Here is a 21,428-nt window from a genome sequence, read left to right as displayed (position 1 = left end):
CATTCTAAGGTTGAATTATCTTGTCCTAGATAGATTTTGCCCTAGGTAACCCTAGTTTGCCCTAGGAAACCGTAGTTTTCCCTAGGCTTCAACTTAGGGGCCTTTTGAAGGTTTCTTGTTCCATTTGATTGCTAATATTCATTGTTAGTAAACCTTTTCTTGGACCTTTGATTCTAGGTTGATCTGTTTGGCTTGCTATCTCTCGAGCCCTAGATCAATTGTGCTCTAAAAGGCCTTGTTAGAGGATATTAATTGTCTTTCCTAGCTTATCATGCCTTGTCCTTGAGAAGAGTTGTTCTCTATAAGCCTCTCCTGTCACCTTGATCCTTCAATTTGATATATCCTTATGTGACCATCTAAAGGGAAGCCTCCCAGTGGTGAAAGTCCACAAAGAGCGGGAGGTGGTGGCTGTGGTGATAGAGGGTGACACCTCATTGTTGTCCCTTAGTCTAGTTTTTGCCTTGTAGGTTACTCCTTACAAGACTTGCTAAATTTTGAGGCAATAGGGAGGTCACACTGGACTAGGGACAAAGTATAATCTCCCCGGTGAAGCATGTGAGCAGGGGTACAATCAAGAGCTGTCAATCATCCAGCTTGGCTAGTGTTCCATATTAGTATGCCCCAAACATTAAATGAAAGCACATGATTACATAAATGGTTAGTGTACCATTTGATAGGTGACCCACCTTCCTTCAAGAAGTATGCTAGATGGGAGAGGGTACTGACTGGAACATAGGTGGAGAGTTCTGGAGTTCTGAAGTAAAGCAATCTGTGGATCATTATAGGGCTGCTGGCTAGCTGGCTGATCAATGGGTATATTTTTTTCCTAGGGATTACCCACTTTTGGTGGGTAACAAGCACCTAAAACATGGATAATGTAAGTTAATATTCCTAACAGACTGCCTTATAACCTTGGGGATGAAATGGACGTAAACATCCTCTTCAAGATCTTTTAATGGGTCTACTCGGAGACAAATGTATCTGTGGGCGTGGTTTAAAAATGGCTGAGAATCAGGACAATTGAAACTTCAAAGTGTTGCTGAAGTACCCTCCAGAAAGTCCCAGAACTTCAAGGGAAGGCCTGGGAATTCAATCTAGATTGGACAATATAGCTGAACGAATTCATTTGCAGAAAATTTTTCATGGCACTCGGATAAACCAGGGTATTTTCACATGATGAAGGTCCGTGAACCTTAACTCTAGTAACATGGTGATTTTCCTTAAAGGTAAACTGAAGGAAACCTTAATTAGTCTACAATGTACATGTGGTTGTACAAATCCAGACATAATGTTCCGGAACCTTCTTGACCTAGGCTTTAATGATAGAGTCTGGCGGAATCCTACCCATAAAATACCCTAGGAGGGTTTTGCCATCTTTGGCCATAACACAGTGAAATATTCGTCATTAAGAATATCAATGGCAATTTAATTATGAAGAATTACTGTACTTTATGGTACACTTTAGTTACAAACTTCTATGGGGCTTCCATTGGTGCCATTGTTGCCATTGCTACCTCCTTGAATGTTTGCTCCCTGCACTTCGTTAGCATAAACAATCTCAGGTGATTTAGACCTCATAGGCTGCTATGCAGCAGTGAAAGCTGTTAGGACAGGCTGTTAATGAGACAAGATGGCTAGTAATTGTGGTCAATACAGCTTACATCTGCAGTGACTTCTCAAACATCAAATCATTGTACTCTGGAAGATTTTTGCACAGAACATTTGATAACATACAGTATAAAGCTGCCAATATTTTCATGAACTTACCATATTTTCATCTGCCAGTGGAAAAATGTCTTTTCCAAGTGTGTTTTAGGATGTAATGAATAGTTTATCACGTTATATTTTATTTTTCTCTCTATTTTCTCAGGATGCTAGAAACTGTGCAAAAGTTAATGCATGGAGCAATTCACATGAAAAAGACAGATACTATTGATCTGACTCTCACTGAATTTTCACAGGTAACTGGTTCCCTATGCATATGCCATCTTTGTAAATCAATGCCATATTCATATATGAATTATATTGTTCTTTACTCCAGGGTTACCAAACACTTGGATCGGAAAATCGTCGAAAAGCCCTCATTGCACTTGCTACCCAGTTTGGTGTTAACAGGGTTCACATTCGAGAACTTATCCAGCATTATCTCGGATTGCAGAGTGGTAATCTTGAAGGTCTCTGATAGTGTATCTCCAGAATGAATTTTTGCTTCTTGTTGTTCACTGAACATGCACTTGTCTGCTATTTGGTTAGATGATCATGCTCAGCAGTCTGACTTGGATGAGGAAGGGTGTGCGTCAGCTTTATATAGGACGGAGAAAAATTTGCGACATGCTCTAAAGCCATTATATATAACATTGTTTGAGCGATTGAATGCACATCCTGGTGGCTTGAAGTTCTTGGTTGATCTCCGAGTAGATCTTAATGGAGCTATTGAGTAAGCTATTTCTAAACAATGAATATTGTTGTCAATGTTGTTACATATTTCTTGATGGTTTTTATAAAGTCTCGAGTGTGGTCAAATGAAACAAAAGTCATCGCAATTTTATTGTGTACATCTCATGATTCATCATTATTATTCTTATTCCAAACACACAAAGTATTTTGTATTAATAGATACAAGAGTACAAAATTTGACAAAAGGCAGCCTAATATGAGAAGATTGCTTCAAAATGTAACTGTCAGTCCTTGCATATTTTAGCAAATGGTGCACTGCTGCAAACAACGTGCTTAATACTTAGGACGTCACAGTATATATAACATTCTTGCCTTTTCATGGCATCAATACACAGGGTTATTTATAGCAATCAAACATAAATCTTCAACAACCTATCCTTAGGGAATGAAAATTATGTCTTCAAAACAAGACCATCAAACTGTGGCTAAAACATATCTCCCTTAGAATGCACTGTACTACTGCTGCAAAAGATCAAGATGGTGAATCCCTGAACCTTGTTGTTGCCAAATAAAAATGATGAATTGCCTTTCAGTTTAGCAAGGATCTTCACAGTGAATCCCAGATTAATGTACTGTAGCTACTTCAGAAGTTTTCTCTTGACAAACGATGTCAGAAGTAGTAGGGCTTCAAATAAATTCACACCACAAACAATCGTCAACCAATTCATTCCTCAAACACAACTAATGTGTCAATCTCAAATTGAGCCAAGTATAAATGAGAACTTAAACAATTTCATCAGAACTTCAGATGACTGAGGCGATAGTTGCAAGGTCGAAGAGGTGCTGGACTTCAATGTTTCATTATATAGCCTTTGTCTTAGAATTTTGTCAAACTAACAGACCTCGGATAAATATCAAGAGAGATATCTTGATTCTTACCCTGTCTGAAATTACGCCTTCAATAACTCTAACGTGAAAGATCATAATACCTGTAATGCCTCAGGAACTCAGTTTCAATAGTGTTTGGAATTACCAGCAATTATACTTGTACGCTCTTGATAGTGATAAATCCTGGCCGCAGAGAGGAATAATTAAAACCCTTATGCTCAGAAAGATTGCCTTATAGAAGGCCAGAATGAGGCTTAAAAGATTATCACAATATCTTCTGAGATTGATATGTCATCTACCCAAAATGTATGCAGAGATTTGGCAATCTAGGGCAAATTTGCAATTGTTGCTGCTTCAAACCGTCGGATAATTCTAGAATTCGGACCTCAATGCAATCAATTGAATAGACAATGTTCTTCACTGAGGGTTGCAGAGATCTATCTTTATGCTAAACCTCTTCGCTGGTCCTGTCTCAAGCCAAGAATTAAATGACCACAGATATGGATACAAACAATAATGAAACCCTTCACCAAAAACCATACCAAAACCCTTCTTCAATTTCTGCCTCTCGTCTGATATCTCAATGTCTCCACAGGGCCGGAAAAGACACAGCTTGATTCACAAATGATATTTGTTGATTTTCATAATTTGAGGAACAGATCGAATGACATTATATAGTTTTTGTCTTGGATTAAGAGGGGCCTCCAATAGATGAATTGTTGGAGGGATCAAGAATAAATTCAAATTAAATTTTGCTTGAGTCATAAAGTTTGGAACCCAAAACCCCTTTGAATTTTGATTTTCAAATAGGTTTTTTTGAAAACCCCCCAAGAATAACCTTTTTCCATTATTTTAATTGATGTAGATAAACCACATTCCTTTACCAAAGAGGAGCTGCCACATTATCACCTTTGGGTTTTTTCCCCACAAGTTGGGGGCTTAAACTTCAAACAAGAATATCTCTCAAACTGTGAGGGCTCTCGACGCGTGTCACATACCACTAGAATCAGCTTGATGAGGAGAATCCAATAAGGAGGATCTAGACTCAAAAAACTATGATTTTCCATGTCATTTTGGTCAACAAAGTGTTGATTTTTGGTAGCATCAGATGTGCTCTAGCTATGAAAATTGGTGGACAGGCTAAGGCACATGAGATCTCCAAGACCCAGAAATCGTTTGGGGAAATTCCACTCGGATGAAAAGATATTAAAATAAATAATATTTTTAATGAGACCCTAATTCTAAACTTAGGAAAATTAAAATATTAATGTGTATTAATATAATACGGGTGAGAAAGTTCTAAGTAACAAGGATCAACCCAGATCTAATCTTAGCAGTTGATTAGGGACTTAATCTCGGCCGTTAAATCGTCAACAGGAAAAGTATAAGATGAGGCTTGAGGATCAGTTGGAGACACACCAAGAGAGATCAAGAATTTGATTTTCTAGGGCAGGGTTTGTTGAGGAAATCGAGTGAGTAACAGTTGCAGCGAGGGGCAGTTCAGCAAGGGATTTCGATCCAAGGCTGAACGATACATGTCAGAGAGGCAACGCAGAGCCTAGGAGGCTGACACAGAGGCAACAAGGGTTGACGCAAAGGCTAAGGAGGCCAGCGCAGAGGACGCAGAGGGCCAAAGAAGCTGACGCAGAGGCCGTAGAGGCTGACGCAGAGGACGCAATGAGCTTCAGAGGCTGCGCTGAGGTGATTTAGTGGGATAGACTGAGAGCTGATTGGCTGACGCAGAGCCAAAGAGGGTGACGTAGTTCCGAAAAGGGTGACGCAGTTCCAGAGGAGTGCGTGGAGCAACTTTCGCTGTCCAACACAAGGAACAACTGGAGTCATTGTGGGATTGTTCATACGGTTGATCAACCAGAATATCTGTCTCCAGATAGAGGTATTGCTGCCAAGGATATTCTCTGAAGGGTGAGCCATTTCTAGCACCCTAGATGTATTCAAAAATCTGCTTAATAATAAAACCCTCATATATGCTGCACTGGTTTTCCCGCATTGGGTTTTTTCGGTGACAATTGTCCAAAAATAATGGTCTCCCTTGTGTTGTCTCAGTTTATTTCAATTGTTGATTTGTATATTTGTGAACGCTGCATTTGTGTTTACTTCGATATTTATTTAAATAACTTGTTAATGCAAAGAACAAGTAGGAGATAGTGAATTAGAAAATGCAGTAGGGGTTTCTGATGTGTTAGATTCATAAATTTTCACATGGTATTAGAGCGATTGCAGATCAAGGAGGATTGAAGACACCAGCAGAAGAAATCTGAGGATTTGCAGCAGAGAAGTAGCTGTCTCGAGAGACAATGTTGTTCCAGAGCTGAAGAGGCAAGAAGAGTGACACAATGCTAAGAGGGTGACACAGAGGCTCACACAGAGCCTGCGTCAACATTCTGAGCCAGGAGAAAGGTCAGTGGAGAGGCAGAAAGGGGGCAGATCAGGCCTACGCAGTGCCCGATCATCTTTCTCAGCCAGGAAGGATCGACAATGAGGCTAGGGGGAGCTAATCTAACTCTCACTTTGATTGCGTAGAGCCAAAAGGGCTCAGATTCTTTAGTTTCCGGGGCTAAAGGAGCTGTGCAGATTGAGATTTGAGGAGTTGGTGGGACACTGTTTTTGTCTGTGCAAAACAATGTCTAAGGAGACAAAACCAAGGTAGAGGGAAGCACTACCTCAACGAATTTCTAGCCAAGAAATCCAGATCTGAGTTGTAGCAGCAAAGGAGGATGGAGAGGAGTGATTCGACAATTGGCAGATTTCCAGGAGGGCAGTCGAGACTCAGAGGGAGTTTAGAAGAAGAGCAGAGATGGCAGTGAACGAATTGAGGGATCAGGACAAACTGGATGGGGTTTCCAATTTTGTCATCTAGAAGGCTAGGATCTTGGCAATCCTAGATAAACATCGCATCAAGGACTATGCCTTGAAAACCGTAACTGTCCCAGTTGACCCGAATGCAAATGAGAATTATGAGGAAGCCATGGCGAAGGCGAAATGGATGATCCTAGATGGGGTCAAGGATCATGTCATACCTCATATTGCTAAGAAGAACACAACGAATGAGATGTGGTGGATGCTGACCACCTTATACCAGGGCTCTTCCGTGCGGCGGAAGATGCTATTGGAGAATCATCTGAGATCATATCAGATGCAAAAAGGAGAGGAGATAGATCACTTCCTCCTCAGGTTGCAAGGAATTCACGACCAACTTACTTCTGTGGGGTCTACACAGGATCCAGAGTTTATGGTTGGGACTGCTTTGAATGTAGTCTCCGAGGACTAGCAGACGTTTGTGGGCAGCTTTACGACAAGAGGAGATCAAGAGGTTGACCAAGGCAGGCAGTAGTGGTAAGGGAGTTCGAGTCAAGAAAGAGGAGAAGGAGGATGCAGCTCTAGCATCTGCGGATAACAAGGGAAGAGGAAGAAGAAGGACATCTCCAAAGTCAAGTGCTTCAATTGTGGGGAGCTGGGACATTATGCATCACAGTGCCCCAGGAAGAAAGGAAAGGGAGAAGTTTTCGACTCAAAGGCAGCTCCAACAAAGGCGGAGAAGGATGTCGAGACTGATGACGATTGTGCCATGAGTGCTCATGCACCTCTAGAGAAGAGGTGGGGAGACATCGAGTTGTAGTCAGGGGGACTACATGCAGGGGCAGGATCTTTGAGGTGCCCAAACTCTTGGATCACATCTAGCTATGGGACTTAATGATAGTAGCATGATGACAGGTGTCGAGTGGAGCAAAGTGTGGTGGAGAGGCAAGGCAGTGCTAGAGTGCAAAAGTCTGTCACAGCGCAGTGGAGGCTGCAGTAGTGCGAAAGGCACAGAGGTGTTTGCAACAGTGTAGTGGCAGCAGAGGGAGCACATGATAGCAGCAGAGGTAGCTTCAACATCACGAGGGTTCCAGACTAATCGGGATGTCAGTATTTGGGTGAAGTCAATTACTTACTTCTCAATAACTAACTTGTGCAACAGTTAGCAGTGGTAGTGCTATGGGCAGCATGACACATCATGTTGAGAGGGATTGCAGTACAGATGTAGCAGTGGCAGTGGCAGTGTCATGAGCAGCAGTACAGGAAGCAACAGTGCAGGGGATGTGAGGCAGCAGGCCAGGCATCAACACAGGTATTGATGCGGAGGATCAGTGTGATGTTTCTATGGTGAAGCATTGCTAGAGCACATTCCTTGCTAAGAGGGAGTGTTGATTTTTGGTAGCATTGGATGTGCTCTAGCCATGAAAATCGGTGGAGAGGCTAAGGCACATGAGATCTCAAGTCCCAGAAACCGTTTGGGGAAATTCCACCCGGATGAAGAGATATTAAAATAATTAATATTTTTAATGAGACCCTAAGTCTAAACTTAGGAAAATTAAAATATTAATGTATATTAATATAATATGGGTGAGAAAGTTCTAAATAACGAGGATCAAACCAGATCTAATCTTAGCCGTTGATTAGGGGCTTAATCTCAACCATTGAATCGTTAACAGGAAAAGTATAAGAGGAGGCTTGAGGGTCAGTTGGAGACACACCAAGAGAGATCAAGAATTCGATTTTCTGGGGCAGGGTTTGTTGAGGAAATCGAGTGAGTGATCAGTTGTAGCGAGGGGTAGTTCAGCAAGGGATTTCGATCCAAGGCTGAAGGATACATATTAGAGAGGCAACAGAGTGCAGGAAGAGGTAGCGCAAAGCCTATGAAGGCTGATGCAGAGGCAACAAGGATTGATGCAGAGGCTAAGGAGGCAGCGCAGAGGACACAGAGGGCCAGAGAAGCTGACGCAGAGGCCGTAGAGGCTGACACAGAGGACGCAGTGAGCTTTAGAGGCTGCACTGAGGTGATTCAGTGGGACAGACTGAGAGTTGATTGGCTGACGCAGAGCCAGAGAGGGTGATGCAGTTTGAAGAGGGTGACGCAGTTCCAGAGGAGTGCGTGGAGCAGCTTTCGCTGTCCAACACAAGGAACAACCAGAGTCACTGTGGGATTGTTCATCCGGTTGCTGATTAGCCAGAATATTTGTCTTCGGATAGAGGTATTGTTGCCAAGGATATTCTTTGAAGGGTGAGCCATTTCTGGCACCCTAGTTGTATTCAGAAATCTGCTTAATAATAAAACCCTCATATATGTTGCATTGGTTTTCCCGCATTGGGTTTTTCCGGGGACGATTGTCCAAAAATAATGGTGTCCCTTGTGTTGTCTCAGTTTATTTTAGTTGTTGATCTATATATTTGTGAAGGCTGCATTTGTGTTTACTTCGATATTTATTTAAATAACTTGTTAATGCAAAGAACAAGTAGGAGATAGTGAACCAGAAAATGTAGTAGGGGTTTCTGATGTGATAGATTCAGAAATTTTCACACAAAGATGGGGCATCTACTGGTGCTACTTGTGTTGACATCAATGACAACCACATTTCAACATCTCCCCCTTTGGCATTTATGGCAACACACATACTCCCCTTGCGATCACTGCTCCCCCTGACTCCATGCCTTTGAGCTTCTTGACCTGTTTTCTCTCCCCCTTTGACGTCAATGGCAAAAGGTGACTCCCTCTGACAACCTGCTTGATTCTGTGTACCTGTATCCTGCCTTTGCTCCCTTTATCTGCTTGGCTGAATAAAAAGCATTTTAATGTGAACTTGGGAGAATCCCAAGTTTTTGTTGAAGACACTCAAACATCTCAAGTGGTAAAGGTTTGGTGAAAATGTTAGCTATTTTCTCCTTTGTCCCAATACATTCCACCTTTATGTTCCTTTCTGCAACCTGTTCATGAACAAAGTGATATTTGATAGGAATGTGTTTTGTTTTTTAGTGCATGACATGATTTTTGGAGATGCTTATGGCACTGGTGTTGTCGCAGAACATCAGAATGGGCTCATCAAACTTCACTTGAAGATCCTGCAACGTCTGTTTCATCCAGAGGACCCGAGTACAACAAGTTGCCACTGTTATGTATTCTGCTTCTGCTGTGGATGAGGAAACTTAAGACTGATTCTTGCTCAACCAAGAAACAAGACAACCAACAAGATAGAAAGCTGCTCCACTGGTGCTTTTACGATCATCAACGTTGCTTGCCCAATTTGCATCTGTATAAGTTGTGATGGTTAAATCATTTCCTTTTGGATACCATAAGCCAAAATCTATTGTTCCCTTGAGATATCGAAAGATTCCCTTTATTGCAACAACATGGGATTCGTTTGGTGCTACTTGGAAATGTGCTACTTGTCCAACTGCTTGCATCACATCGGGCTTGGAAGCTGTCACATATAGTAGACAACCAATCATGGATCTACACATTCTCTGGTCTGCATTCTTGGATAAGTCATCTATGCTCAACTTGCAACCAGTCACCATTGGGGTGCTAACCAGTTTGCAATCTTACATCTGAAATCTCTTCAACATTTCTTTGATATATTTGGTTTGACATATAAATATGCCCTTGTCTTCTTGAGATATCTAAAGTCCCAAGAAGAAGGTCAGCTCACTAAGTAATGACATCTCAAACTCATTCTGCATATTTGATGCAAACTTTTTGCTTAACCTGTCATCATCATTGCTAAAAATAATGTCATCCACATATACTTCAATAATGGTCAAGCTGTCATGTTCAATCTTTACATAAAGGTTGCTATTGGCATTTCCTCTCTTGAACCCTTGTTTCGGCAAGTACTTATCAAGATGGGCATACTAAGCTGTAGGAGCCTGTTTGAGACTATATAATGCCTTCTTCAACCTACAAAGGTTGCTATTGGCATTTCCTCTCTTGAACCCTTGTTTCTGCAAGTACCTATCAAGATGGGCATACCAAGCTCTAGGAGCCTGTTTGAGACCATATAATGCCTTCTTCAACCTACAAACATAATCCTTCTTGTCAGTGAGCAGAAATCCCTCAGATTGTTCTATATAGACCTCTTATTCTAATTATCCATTCAGAAAGGCTGATTTTACGTCCATTTGATACACCTTGATCTTTCTTGAACATGCATAGGCCAAGAACATTCTAATGGATTCCATCTTGGCGACGGGTGCAAATGGCTCTTCGAAATCTATTCCTTCAACCTGTGCATACCCTTTGCACACCAATCTTGCCTTGTTCTTGGTAATCTATCCATCCCCATTTAGCTTTCTTGAAAACCACTTTGTGCCAATGACATTTTTGTCTTTTGGTTGTGGAACCAATTCCCAAGTATCATTGTTTTCAATCTGATCCAATTCTTCGTTCATAGTTGCTACCCAATGTTCATTGTGACTAGCCTCTTCAAAGCTACTAGGCTCAAATGTGGCCAAGAGTGCAAGATGTGCTTGTTCTGGCGTGCGTAGTTGCCGATTTCTTCTGGTTCCTATGCCTTCATCGATGTTCCCAATGATCTGGTATGAAGGATGGTTCTTTTGATACCATTTCTTGGGAGTCTTAGAAGGTGCTTGCTGTTCATTTCTTGTTTCTTCCTGGTTGGTAGTTGCTTCCTCGGTTGATTGCACTTGCTCTTGGGCTTCCTCTTTGACTTTTCTAGTTCTTTCTCCTATGTCTTTGGTTCGTCTGATAATGAGCTTCCTTGTTCAATCTTTGGTCCACAAGCTTCATCAAATGTTACATTGATGCTTTCAACTATCCGGTTGAGTCTTTGATTATAACATATGTATGCTTTACTTTTGTGTGAGTAGCCAACAAAGATGCCTTCATCTACTCGAGAGTCAAATTTTCTTGTCTTCTGGTCTTCCCTTTTAATGTAGTATTTGCTTCCAAAGTCTCAAAAATGTTTGAAATTTGTTGTCTTCCCTTCCATAGTTCATACGGAGTCTTATCATGATTGCTTCTAAGCAAACCTATGTTCAAAATGTACACTGTTGTATCAACTACCTAAACCCAAAATTTGTTGTCCAATTTTGAATCATTCAACATTGTTCTGGCCATTTCTTCTACTGTTCTATTTTTTCTTTCGACGACTCCATTTTGTTGTGGTGTCCTAGCTGCTAAGGATTGTCTTCTAATTCCATTTTCCTCACAAAAGTGCTGAAATGCTTTGGATGTGAATTCTCCATCGTTATCTGATCTCAAACATTTGATCTTCAAATCAATTTCATTTTCAACCATTTCCTTGTAGATTCTGAAACATTCAAATGCTTCAGACTTTTTCTTCAAAAAGCTCATTGTTGTCAACCTGGTATAATCGTCAATCATTAGCATGAAGTATTGTTCACCATCTAGTCCTTTAGTCTTCATCGGTCCACATAGATCAATGTGTACTAGTTCTAATGGCTTTGACATGGAATGTTCCTTGGTCTTGAATTCAACTCTTGTCTATTTTCCATGCCTGCAATGTTTACATGTAGTGCTGGTTGGTTTCGAGATCTGCGACATTTCTCTCATAGCCTCCTTTTTACTGATTCTGACAAGGTTGTCAAAGTTTATATGTCCCATTCATTTGTTCCAAAGCCAACTTTCATCTTCTTTTTCCAAGAAACAACCTTTGTCAACAATCTCATCCAAAGTGTATATGTCATTCAGAGTCCTAGTTGCAGTTGCCACCAGCGTGCTGAATTTCTCTCTCCTTATTTCACATTTCTTTGATTCAAAGAGCAGCGTGTGTCCGAGATCACACATTTGACTTACGATCAACAGACTATGATTCATATTTTTAATGAGAAGCACTTCCTTTGCCATAGCATCCTTGCCTCCAAGCTTGACTATGCTTGTTCCTGTAACATTTGCAGATCCGTCATTTCCAAAAGATATTGTTCCATCCTTTCCTTATTTCAAAGATATGAATTTGTTTCTGTCTCTGGTCATATGTGTTGAGCAACCACTATCAACATACCATGCATTCTTCTTGCTTTGAGCTTTTAAGGAAAGTGTGCATCTCTCAGTTTTCTTCCTCTAGATCTGAGCAGTTTGATTCTGCTATGATTCCCTTGGGGGAGTAGTTAGCCTGCTATCTTTAGCTAAATGTCCAAAATTATTTCATTTATGGCATTCTATTTCATTTCTTAGATATTCAAACCTGTTATTGTTATGCCTGTAATCCTCTCAAATTTTTTGGGATAATCATTCCTAAAGGACCTTCCAAAGTTGCTTTTGTTGCTATAATAGGCCTAACAATTTACAACTTTATGTTCAAAATTTCTGCAAGAGTAACAAACACCAAGAAAGATGGTTTGATACTTGAGAGGGGGAGATCTTCGTGGAACTGTTCTCTAAGAACCTTCTTGCTGATCTTGAACCTTCTAGTCTACTAGGAAACCTCTTTCCTTCTCAATAGATCCTCTAGTAATTTCTACATAAGATTTCTGTCCATCTCCCTTTTCTGTTGTGGAGAAGGTTGAGCCTTTTGCTAATGTTTCCTTGTAGCCCAATCCTGTCCAGTCACTGTGCGGCCTTTGACTGCTGATGAGCTCATCCAAAGCTCAGGAGCTATTTGCAAAGTTGTGCTGAATATTTCTTCTCTGTGCTTCCTTTTATAGAGAAACTATCTCTGTGTCTAGATCTTCCATTGCCTTGTTGCTTTCTTCCAACTCTCTTCTGAGTGATTCTTCAATTTTTTTGGCTTCTTCCAATTGTACTTTAAGGCTGATGGTTTCATTCGATTTTTCATTCTTCTTGTTGAGGCTTCTAGCATGTTCTTTTACTTCTTTTAATTCGGCTTCCAGAGATTTGATGTTTCCTCTTTCAACCTTAAGATCCTTTATAACTCTGACCATCTCGTTTTGAAATTCGATCTCGTCCATATCTTCTTCATCTCCTTCTTCTTCTTCAAGAGCTTCCTTCTTGTTGTCCCTAGCCATGAATAACACTCTTCCTGTGTCATTTTCTTTGTCACTATCACTTTCTTCTTCAGATGAGGAGTTGTCTTCTTTAGAGAAAAAACTTTTCTTAAAGCCTTTCCTTTTACCTTGCTTGTTGAATCTTCTTTGACCCTTCTTCCCTTTCATGGGTGCTTCATCTTCGTTACCAGAGTTCTTATTGTTGAGAAATCTAGGAGTAGCAAAGATATAGCTGGAAACCCCTCCTCCACTACTTAGAAAATTCTGCAAAATTACCTCCAAGCTCCTCAAGCAAAACCCACCATAACCCAAAAAGGGTTTGGCCTAATTCCAACCTTCGAAAATCGACCCCCAAAGGCCCTACGCTCTCCATTGGCTGCTGAAATACGTTTCCTGCCAATGCACCAACAAATCTCCCCAAAAACACTCCAAAAAGGTTGCAATCAACTCCACAAATGTTATCTTTATTTCTCCCTGCAAGTTCCAGCTTCAATGAGCAAGCTCCTCACTCCCACATGTGCCCAGTGACACCCTTTTGCGCAGGCCTAGGAGTAGCAAACTCATTCTAGAAAATAGCTGTCTCCTCCAGCTCCCAAACTCCCCAAAAAGCCTGCAAAATACTTGAGCTCCCTTCTCCTAATTTCCTCCGGCAATTGCTCCTAGAAAGACCACTGAAATGACTCCCTCAAGAGCCTCTCCTATGTCCTCTAGAAATATGCATTGCTTGGCAAATCTGAATGCAAATGCTGGAAAATTCATTGTAAGTCTCCTCCGGATAGGTGTGAAAGAACCTCTCTAGGGTGGCACTCGAAGTCCCCCGAAGAAAGGGTGAGTTCTCCTCTTGGAAAACTCGTGCTGAACAACAAGTGACCCGGCTAAGCAGCTCGAGCAACTGAGTTAAGTTTGTGATATGCCAAATGATACAAATGAAGTTGAGCTCCCTCCTTTTATAATTTCGTGGGCCTTCCTTCCCACGTGGGCCCCTCCACCAAGCAAATCGAATTTCCTCCTAAGCATTTCGAACCATAGGCTAAGTGAAGTGCGTTTTTCATTGTGTGGGTGGCCCCCACATTCCACTACCAAAATAATTTGACTTCCTTTTAACTCCTAAGTTCTTTACCAAAATGAGTGGCTCCCATAGCCTCCAAAATTGTTTCCAAAATTAGGGAATTAATTCTGTTCCAAAATAATTTAGGAAGGGACATTACAAGCTCCCCCCTTTCGAATCACTCCTGGTGCACGCTCTGAGCGGGAGCGAATCAGGAGTGACCCCGGAGCATGACGCGCTCTCGTAAAAAGAATCTCTCTCTGATTTTTTGGCAAAATTTTTGTCACAAGGATGTTCCAAACACAATTTTTTTCAAAGAAACAAGTGTTTTTAAGTAGGGCAATCTAATATTCAAGGTTATGTCCCTAGTATTGATATGCAATTCATGCTAATGTTAAATTCTTAAAGTAAAAGTCTTTCATTTTCATCTTACTTAAATTTTCAACATTACCATGAAATGATTCAGGGTGTTTGAGAGTGGTTCCAACCTCGTTACGTTTTATATGGAGAAAGTAGAATTTTAGATCTCACTCAAAATCCAGCAGACTTATCAGTTTTTCAGGATTTTAGGATTGGGGTGATTGCAATGTTTCCATTGGATTTTGTCATGTCCTAGGGTATGAGACTCGTATTTAATCAAGAGCACCAAGCCCTCTATGTACCTTGATGTTATTGACATTAGTTGTCGAACTCCTCTATCATGACCCTACTAAATGTTAGAAAATCGGAAAGGCAGAAAGATTTTCTTATACTTGATAATTACTTGTGATGTTCTTGACTTCTTATTAGGTTTCTTTTATGTCTTCTTTATTTTAGTTCATCAAGCAATTACCAAAGCAATAGGACATAAACAATGGACACCAGATGTAGGCTCACAACTAGGGAAAAACTCCTCTCTAGGGAAAACCCAGTTAGTAATTCTTCCTTCAATAGTTTTCCAGAGATATTCCAAGACTCTTAACCTTGACACCACTTTCCTCCACACCAAGTTAGCCTTCTTCCTTACTTGTAGATGATCCTTCTTGACCTAGTAGCGGCAACAATAGTGGCATCACTTTCTTTGAACCAACAACTTCGACCTTGCCTTAGAGACTCCGATCTTCACTTAGAACCTTTGATCTTGGCCCAATACAACTTCTTGAGGTGACAACATCACACGGCAACTGGCCACGACATCGACACAACAATTGGCTACGACATCATATGGCAACCGACTACAACATCAATAAGAGAACTTCGATCTTCCAAACTAGGGCACGAGAGAGAGAGATAGTTGCACCAAAGGTTCGATTTTCTATTTCTCCTTCTCCTAGACCAAACTCAAACTTCCTTCTCCTCCTTCTATTTCGCATTTCTTTTGGCTTCAAGAGAGATCGAACTTGCTTGTGAGAGAGTGCTTCAAATGGAATTCAAACTGCTCTATTTATAGTCCTTTGGTGAGGTTGAATAGCCCTCCTTGAGGCCGACTTGATCATCCTAAGGCCGACTTGGTGTGGAGACAACATAATTCATATTTGACTCAATATTTAACCTTTTTACATGTTTCAAAAGCCCAAGAAGGGTCTCTTTAAAAGTACAATGACTCCGTTAATTCAGAATAAATCCTAGAAGTCCTCAATGGGGACTTTGACCTAAAACATGGTGACCCAAGCATGAAACCCATGCTTTAATAAGTCACAATAATAATAATAAAAATTCTTTTCTTTATTCTCTTGACAAATACATTTAATGAAGACCGAACCTAGTTACATTTTCCAACATTCCCTTTTAACTAGGGAGGTATCCATCATATACAAGTATAAGGAAGATCTCAACTATATGAACCATGAAGAACTTTAGGCACTGTTGATTTGGGGTAGCATCGAATGTCCTCTAGCGATGAAAATTGGTAGAGAGGCTAAAGCACATGAGATCTCCAAGACCCAAAAATGGTTTGGGCAGATTCTAACCAGTTTGGGAGATATTAAAATAATTAATATTTTTAATGGAGTTCTTAAGTTTAAACTTAGTGAAAATAAAATATTAATGAGTATTAATATAAAACTGGGTTAGAAGGTTCCAAAAGTCATGGATCAAGTGAAATCTAATCTTAGCCGTTGATTAGAGATTTAATCTCTGCCGTTGAAGGACCAACAGGAAAAGTATAAGAGGAGGCTTGAGGGTTAGTTGGAAGACACACTAAGGGAGACCAGTCAGTTCGATTTCTGGAGCGGGATTAGTTGAGAAATTCGAACTAGTGGTCTGGAGAGCAGCAGGAGGCAGCAAGTACAAAACAAAGAGTCGGGATCAACAACAGAAGACTAGCGTAGAGGCAGGAGAGGCAGACGTAGAGGCAGCAGGAGATTGCACAATCACTAGAGGGCCTACGTGGGTGATGCAAAGAGGCCCAGGGATGACACAGCCAATCAGGGGCTGACGCAGAGTGTCTGGGAGCTACGCAGAGGTTAGCCAGGCTAACACTGGGACTAGGAGAAGTGTTGGAGAATTTTTCTCTCTGTTGGGTAAGCCAGTTTGGCACCCTGTTGCACTGAAGAATTGCTGAATAATAAAATCCTCCCTTGTTGCAACGATTTTCCCACATTGGGTTTTTCCGGGGATTGTTGTCCAAAATATCTGTGTCGATGTATTAATTCTTGCGCATGTGTGTGTTTCTGTATTACGGTGTGATATCTGCAGCAGAATTTATTTTAATTTTTATTGAAGGAATTTCATAAATAACTTATTGAAAATAAGTAGGCAAAGTAAATCAGAGGTTGTAGTGATAGAATTTTCACATGGTATCAGAGCGAGTAATCAGAGACAGGAAGGGAAAATCAGCTATGGGTTGAGACCATGATGCAGAGGCATCCACGTCAGGGGACTCGCACAAATTTTTAGAAAATTGCACAAGAGAAAGAGATTTCGATTTCTCTATGTTGGCTTCCAGGCTGGAAGAAGAAGTGGCTTGTATGACTAGTTTTGCATCATCAAAAGTATGGTATAAAGACAGTGGAGCCTCTTGGCATATGACGAGAATCAAGGAATGTTTCTCAGAATATCGAGAAGAGAAAATGAATTTTCAGATCACCATGGGGAACAAGGCAAAGTGTACTCTAGTAGGGAAGGGTACCATAGTTTTTCAAACAGAATCGGGAGAACATTCCGTGCTACAAATGTGCTGCATGTACCAGGATTGGGGATGAACTTACTTTCCGTGTCGCAACTTCAAGGCAAGGGCTATGACGTCTACTTCATCAAGGAGAAGGTATATGTCAAACACTCGAGCTGAAAAAAGAAAGTGCAGATCGAGATCAAAAGTAATAGGTTGTATAGATTACAACTAGAATCACCAATGGCACTAATAGGCAGTCATGGAGACAAGGACTTGAACGAACTATGGCACAGAAGAATGAGACATTTGCACCATGGAGCTCTGAGAATTCCCATGAGCACAGTAACAGGAGTTCCGGATCTTAGTACGAAACAAGATGATGTATGCAGAGGATGTGCTTTAGGAAAGTATGCCAAGGCAGCATTTCCTAGGAGTAAACACATGGCCGAGAGTGTACTAGGATTGATACACTCAGATATCTGCGGACCTATGTCTGTCAAAGCTCTTAGTGGCGCCGAGTATTTCCTTACCTTCATTGATGACCACTCAAGGAAAATCTAGATTTATTTTCTGAAAACCAAGGACGAGGTTTTCTGTTGATTCAAAGAATTCAAGGCTCTGGTGGAGAATCTGACTAGGAAGAAAATAAAAGTTTTGCGCTCAGATAATGGTGGAGAGTATGTTGATAAGGACCTCATTGATTTTTGCGCTAAGGAGGGCATCAGAAGAGAGTGGACAACTCCCTACAATTTGGAGCATAATGGAGTAGCAGAAAGGAAGAACAGGACTATTGTAGAAGCAACTGGGGCCATGATGTATGATCAGGATATGCCAAAATTCCTGTGGGCAGAAGCATGCAACACAACAGTCTATGTTCAAAATAGGATTCCTCATCGGGCATTGGGCAAGATTCCTCTAGAGAAAGTTTTTATTGGGAAAATGCCCGAAGTCAGTCATTTCAGGATATTTGGGAGTTTAGCATATTGTTGCATACCTGAGGAAAAGAGGAAAAAGCTAGATCAATCTACGGAAAAGGGATATCTGGTGGGATATAGCGAGAACGCTAAGGCATACAGAATCTATCTTCCAAGGAACAGGAAGGTAGTAGTTTGACGAGATGTAAAGTTCATGGAGGACAAGGATTTCAGAAAATCTTGTGAGATGCCTTCTGAGGAGCAGTCAAAAGAGGAGCTGTTGGTTAAACCTCTTCAACCAATGGAAGTAAAGAATTCTTCCTCGAGTTAGGAAGATTCACAGGATGAGGAGGATGAGCTAACAGAAGCACCTGCTGGCAAAGGAAGAACTAGCAGGGAACTTCGTCAGATTCTGCGAGATGCAGAGGACTTCATCGGGGCCAAGAAACAGTAAGAGGGAGCGAAAACAACCAGAAAGATATCAGGCATTAGTAGCTCAGGATGGGGAGCCTGCCAGTTTCCAGGAAGCAGCTCAACATCAGGTTTGGCTAGATGCGATGGTAGAGGAGTACAACTCCATTATGGTGAACGATGTCTGGGAGGTAGTGCCAAGGCCTCAAGACAGATCAATGGTAGGTTCGAGATGGATCTACAAGATCAAATATGCTGCAGATGACAGTGTTGAGAAATATAAGGCCAGGTTTGTGGCTAAGGGGTATGCTCAGAAGGAAGGAATTGACTACGAGGAGACCTTCGCCCCGGTAGCCAGGTATACATCTATTAGAATCATGATATCTCTTGCAGCTCAGATGGGGTAGGATATTCATCAGATGGATGTCAAAATAACTTTTCTGAACGGGGTAATAGAAGAAGAGTTGAACAACCACAGGGCTTTGAGACACATGAGAAGAAGTCTCATGTATGCAGGTTGAAGAAAGCCTTGTATGGGCTAAAACAGGTACCTAGAGCATGGTATCATAGAATCGATGGCTACTTGCAGAAGATGGGATTTGTCAAGAGTGATGCGGATCCAAATCTCTATTATCTGGTTGTAGAGAATGAGCCGCTGATCTTAGTATTGTATATGGATGATCTCTTTCTGACAGGATCATCCAGGCTCATTGGGGACTGCAAGAAGAATCTAGCCACAGAATTCGATATGAAGGATTTGGGATGAATGCATTATTTCTTGGGGTTGGAAGTTTGGCAGCAAGAGGGAAAGATCTTCCTTGGGCAAGGGAGGTATACTACGCAAATCCTGAAAAGATTCAGGATGGAGGATTGTAGACCCATGGCTACTCCAATGATCACCAACTGGAAGAAGATTGATGCATCAAAAGACAAGGATGTTGATCGCACCTTATACAGGCAGCTCATAGGGTCCCTGATGTATCTGGTCAATACCAAACTAGACATTTGCTATGCTGTCAACACCCTCAGTTAGTTCATGGTGGAATCAAAGAGTGCGCACTGGGCAGCAGCTAAACATGCTCTCAGGTATTTACTGGGAACAGTCGATTATGGACTCTTGTACACTAGGAGTAAGGATATCAGATTGAATGGATTTACTGATGTATATTGGGCAAGAAGTTCAATGGATCAGAAAATTACCTCTGGGTATTGTTTCAACATTGGATCAAGAATAACTTCCTGGTGCAGTAGGAAACAAAAGTCCGTGGCTCTGAGTTCATCTGAGGCAGAATATATGGCGGCAAGCACAACTTCGTGTGAGGCCGTATGGCTTAGAAAACTCCTTGTGAACCTATTCAGAAGGAAAATGGAGGCGACCAGGATCATGTGCGATAATCAGAGTTGCATCAAGCTCTCTGAGAATCCAGTGTTTCATGATCGGTTAAATCATATTGATATCGGGTGTCATTTTGTCAGAGACTGTGTCCAACGAGGTGCTATACAGTTGAGCTACACTCCTACAGGAGAACAGGTGGCAGACATCCTTACCAAGGCCCTTGGAAGAACCAAGTTTGATTATTTTAGGGAGAAGATGGGGATGATAAAGAATCCATTTCAGTAGCAGAAATGGGTATGATGTTGCAGTGCAGATGCAGTGTTGGGAGGAAGGACCAGCAGCAGCACGGATGCAGAGGGAGTTGCAGTACAAATGTAGTAGTGGGAGTGATAGAGCCATGGGCAGCATTACAGGATGCAACAATGCAGAGGATGTTGGGCAAAGAGGCTTAGAATCAGCACAAGTACCGAAGGCGTATGATCAGAGTAATGATTAGTGTGGAGTATTACTAGAGCACAGTCCTCGCCAAGAGGGAATGTTGATTTGGGGTAGCATCGGATGTGCTCTAGCCATGAAAATTGGTAGAGAGGCTAAAGCACATGAGATCTCCAAGACCCAGAAATGGTTTGGGCGGATTCTAACCAGCTTGGGAGATATTAAAATAATTAATATTTTTAATGGAGTTCGTAAGTCTAAACTTAGGAAAAATAAAATATTAATGAGTATTAATATAAAGCTGGGTTAGAAGGTTCCAAAAGTCATGGATCAAGCCAAATCTAATCTTAGCAGTTGATTAGAGATTTAATCTCGGTCGTTGAAGCACCAACAGGAAAAATATAAGAGGAGGCTTGAGGGTCAATTGGAAGACACACAGAGGGAGACTAGTCAGTGCGATTTCTGGAGTGGGGTTAGCTGAGAAATTCGAACTAGTGGTCTGGAGAGCAGCAGGAGGCAGCAAGTATAGAACAGAGAGTCGGGATCAACAATAGAAGACCAGTGCAGAGGCAGGAGAGGTAGACGCAGAGCCTTTCAGGCTGATGCAGAGGCAGCAGGAGACTACGCAGTCACTAGAGGGCCTGTGTGGGTGACGCAGAGAGGCCCAGGGCTGACGTAGTCAATCAGGGGCTGACGCAGAGTGTCTGGGAGCTACGCAGAGGTCAGCGAGGCTGATGCTGGGACTGGGAGAAGTGTTGGAGAATTTTTCTCTCTGTTGGGTAAGCTAGTTTGGCACCCTGTTGTAATGAAGAATTGCTGAATAATAAAATCCTCCCGAATCTACTACTGCAACAACTGATTAAACTTCTCCTATTTGTTAATTACTAAAACAAATTATTTGCTGTTTCCTACAACAAATATTGAAGCTAATGCAACCACAAACTTCACTTAATTACTTAATTTTCCCAAAACAAGAACAGAACAATAGAGAAAAATGCACACAAGTGACAATATTTTTTGGACAAATGTCCCTGGAAAAACCCAATGCGGGAAAACTAGTGCAACAGATGTGAGGGTTTTTATTATTATGCAGAAGTATTATGAATACAACTATGGATGCCCTCCCAACAATCTAGTTATAGAGAAAAT

At 41.4% G+C, this 21,428-nt stretch overlaps 1 protein-coding gene across 1 annotated transcript in view; it reads left to right on the top strand.

Annotated features, from left to right (window-relative positions):
- The window catches only part of LOC149153276 (malonyl-CoA decarboxylase family protein), a 440,473-nt gene that overhangs the window by 28,766 nt on the left and 390,279 nt on the right, over positions 1 to 21,428 (top strand). The window contains exons 3-5 of the mRNA XM_089439676.1: positions 1,871 to 1,961; positions 2,042 to 2,162; positions 2,254 to 2,437. Coding sequence (XP_089295802.1) covers positions 1,871 to 1,961; positions 2,042 to 2,162; positions 2,254 to 2,437 — 396 coding nt within the window. The remainder of the gene's footprint in view (positions 1 to 1,870; positions 1,962 to 2,041; positions 2,163 to 2,253; positions 2,438 to 21,428) is intronic.

This window comes from Pinus tabuliformis, chromosome 9, assembly GCF_031772625.1.
Source record: "Pinus tabuliformis cultivar Carrire ecotype Pingquan chromosome 9, CPIR1, whole genome shotgun sequence".
Lineage (NCBI taxonomy): Eukaryota > Viridiplantae > Streptophyta > Pinopsida > Pinales > Pinaceae > Pinus > Pinus tabuliformis.
Note: the sequence above shows the minus strand (reverse complement) of the source record. Positions and strands in the feature narration are given on the sequence as shown.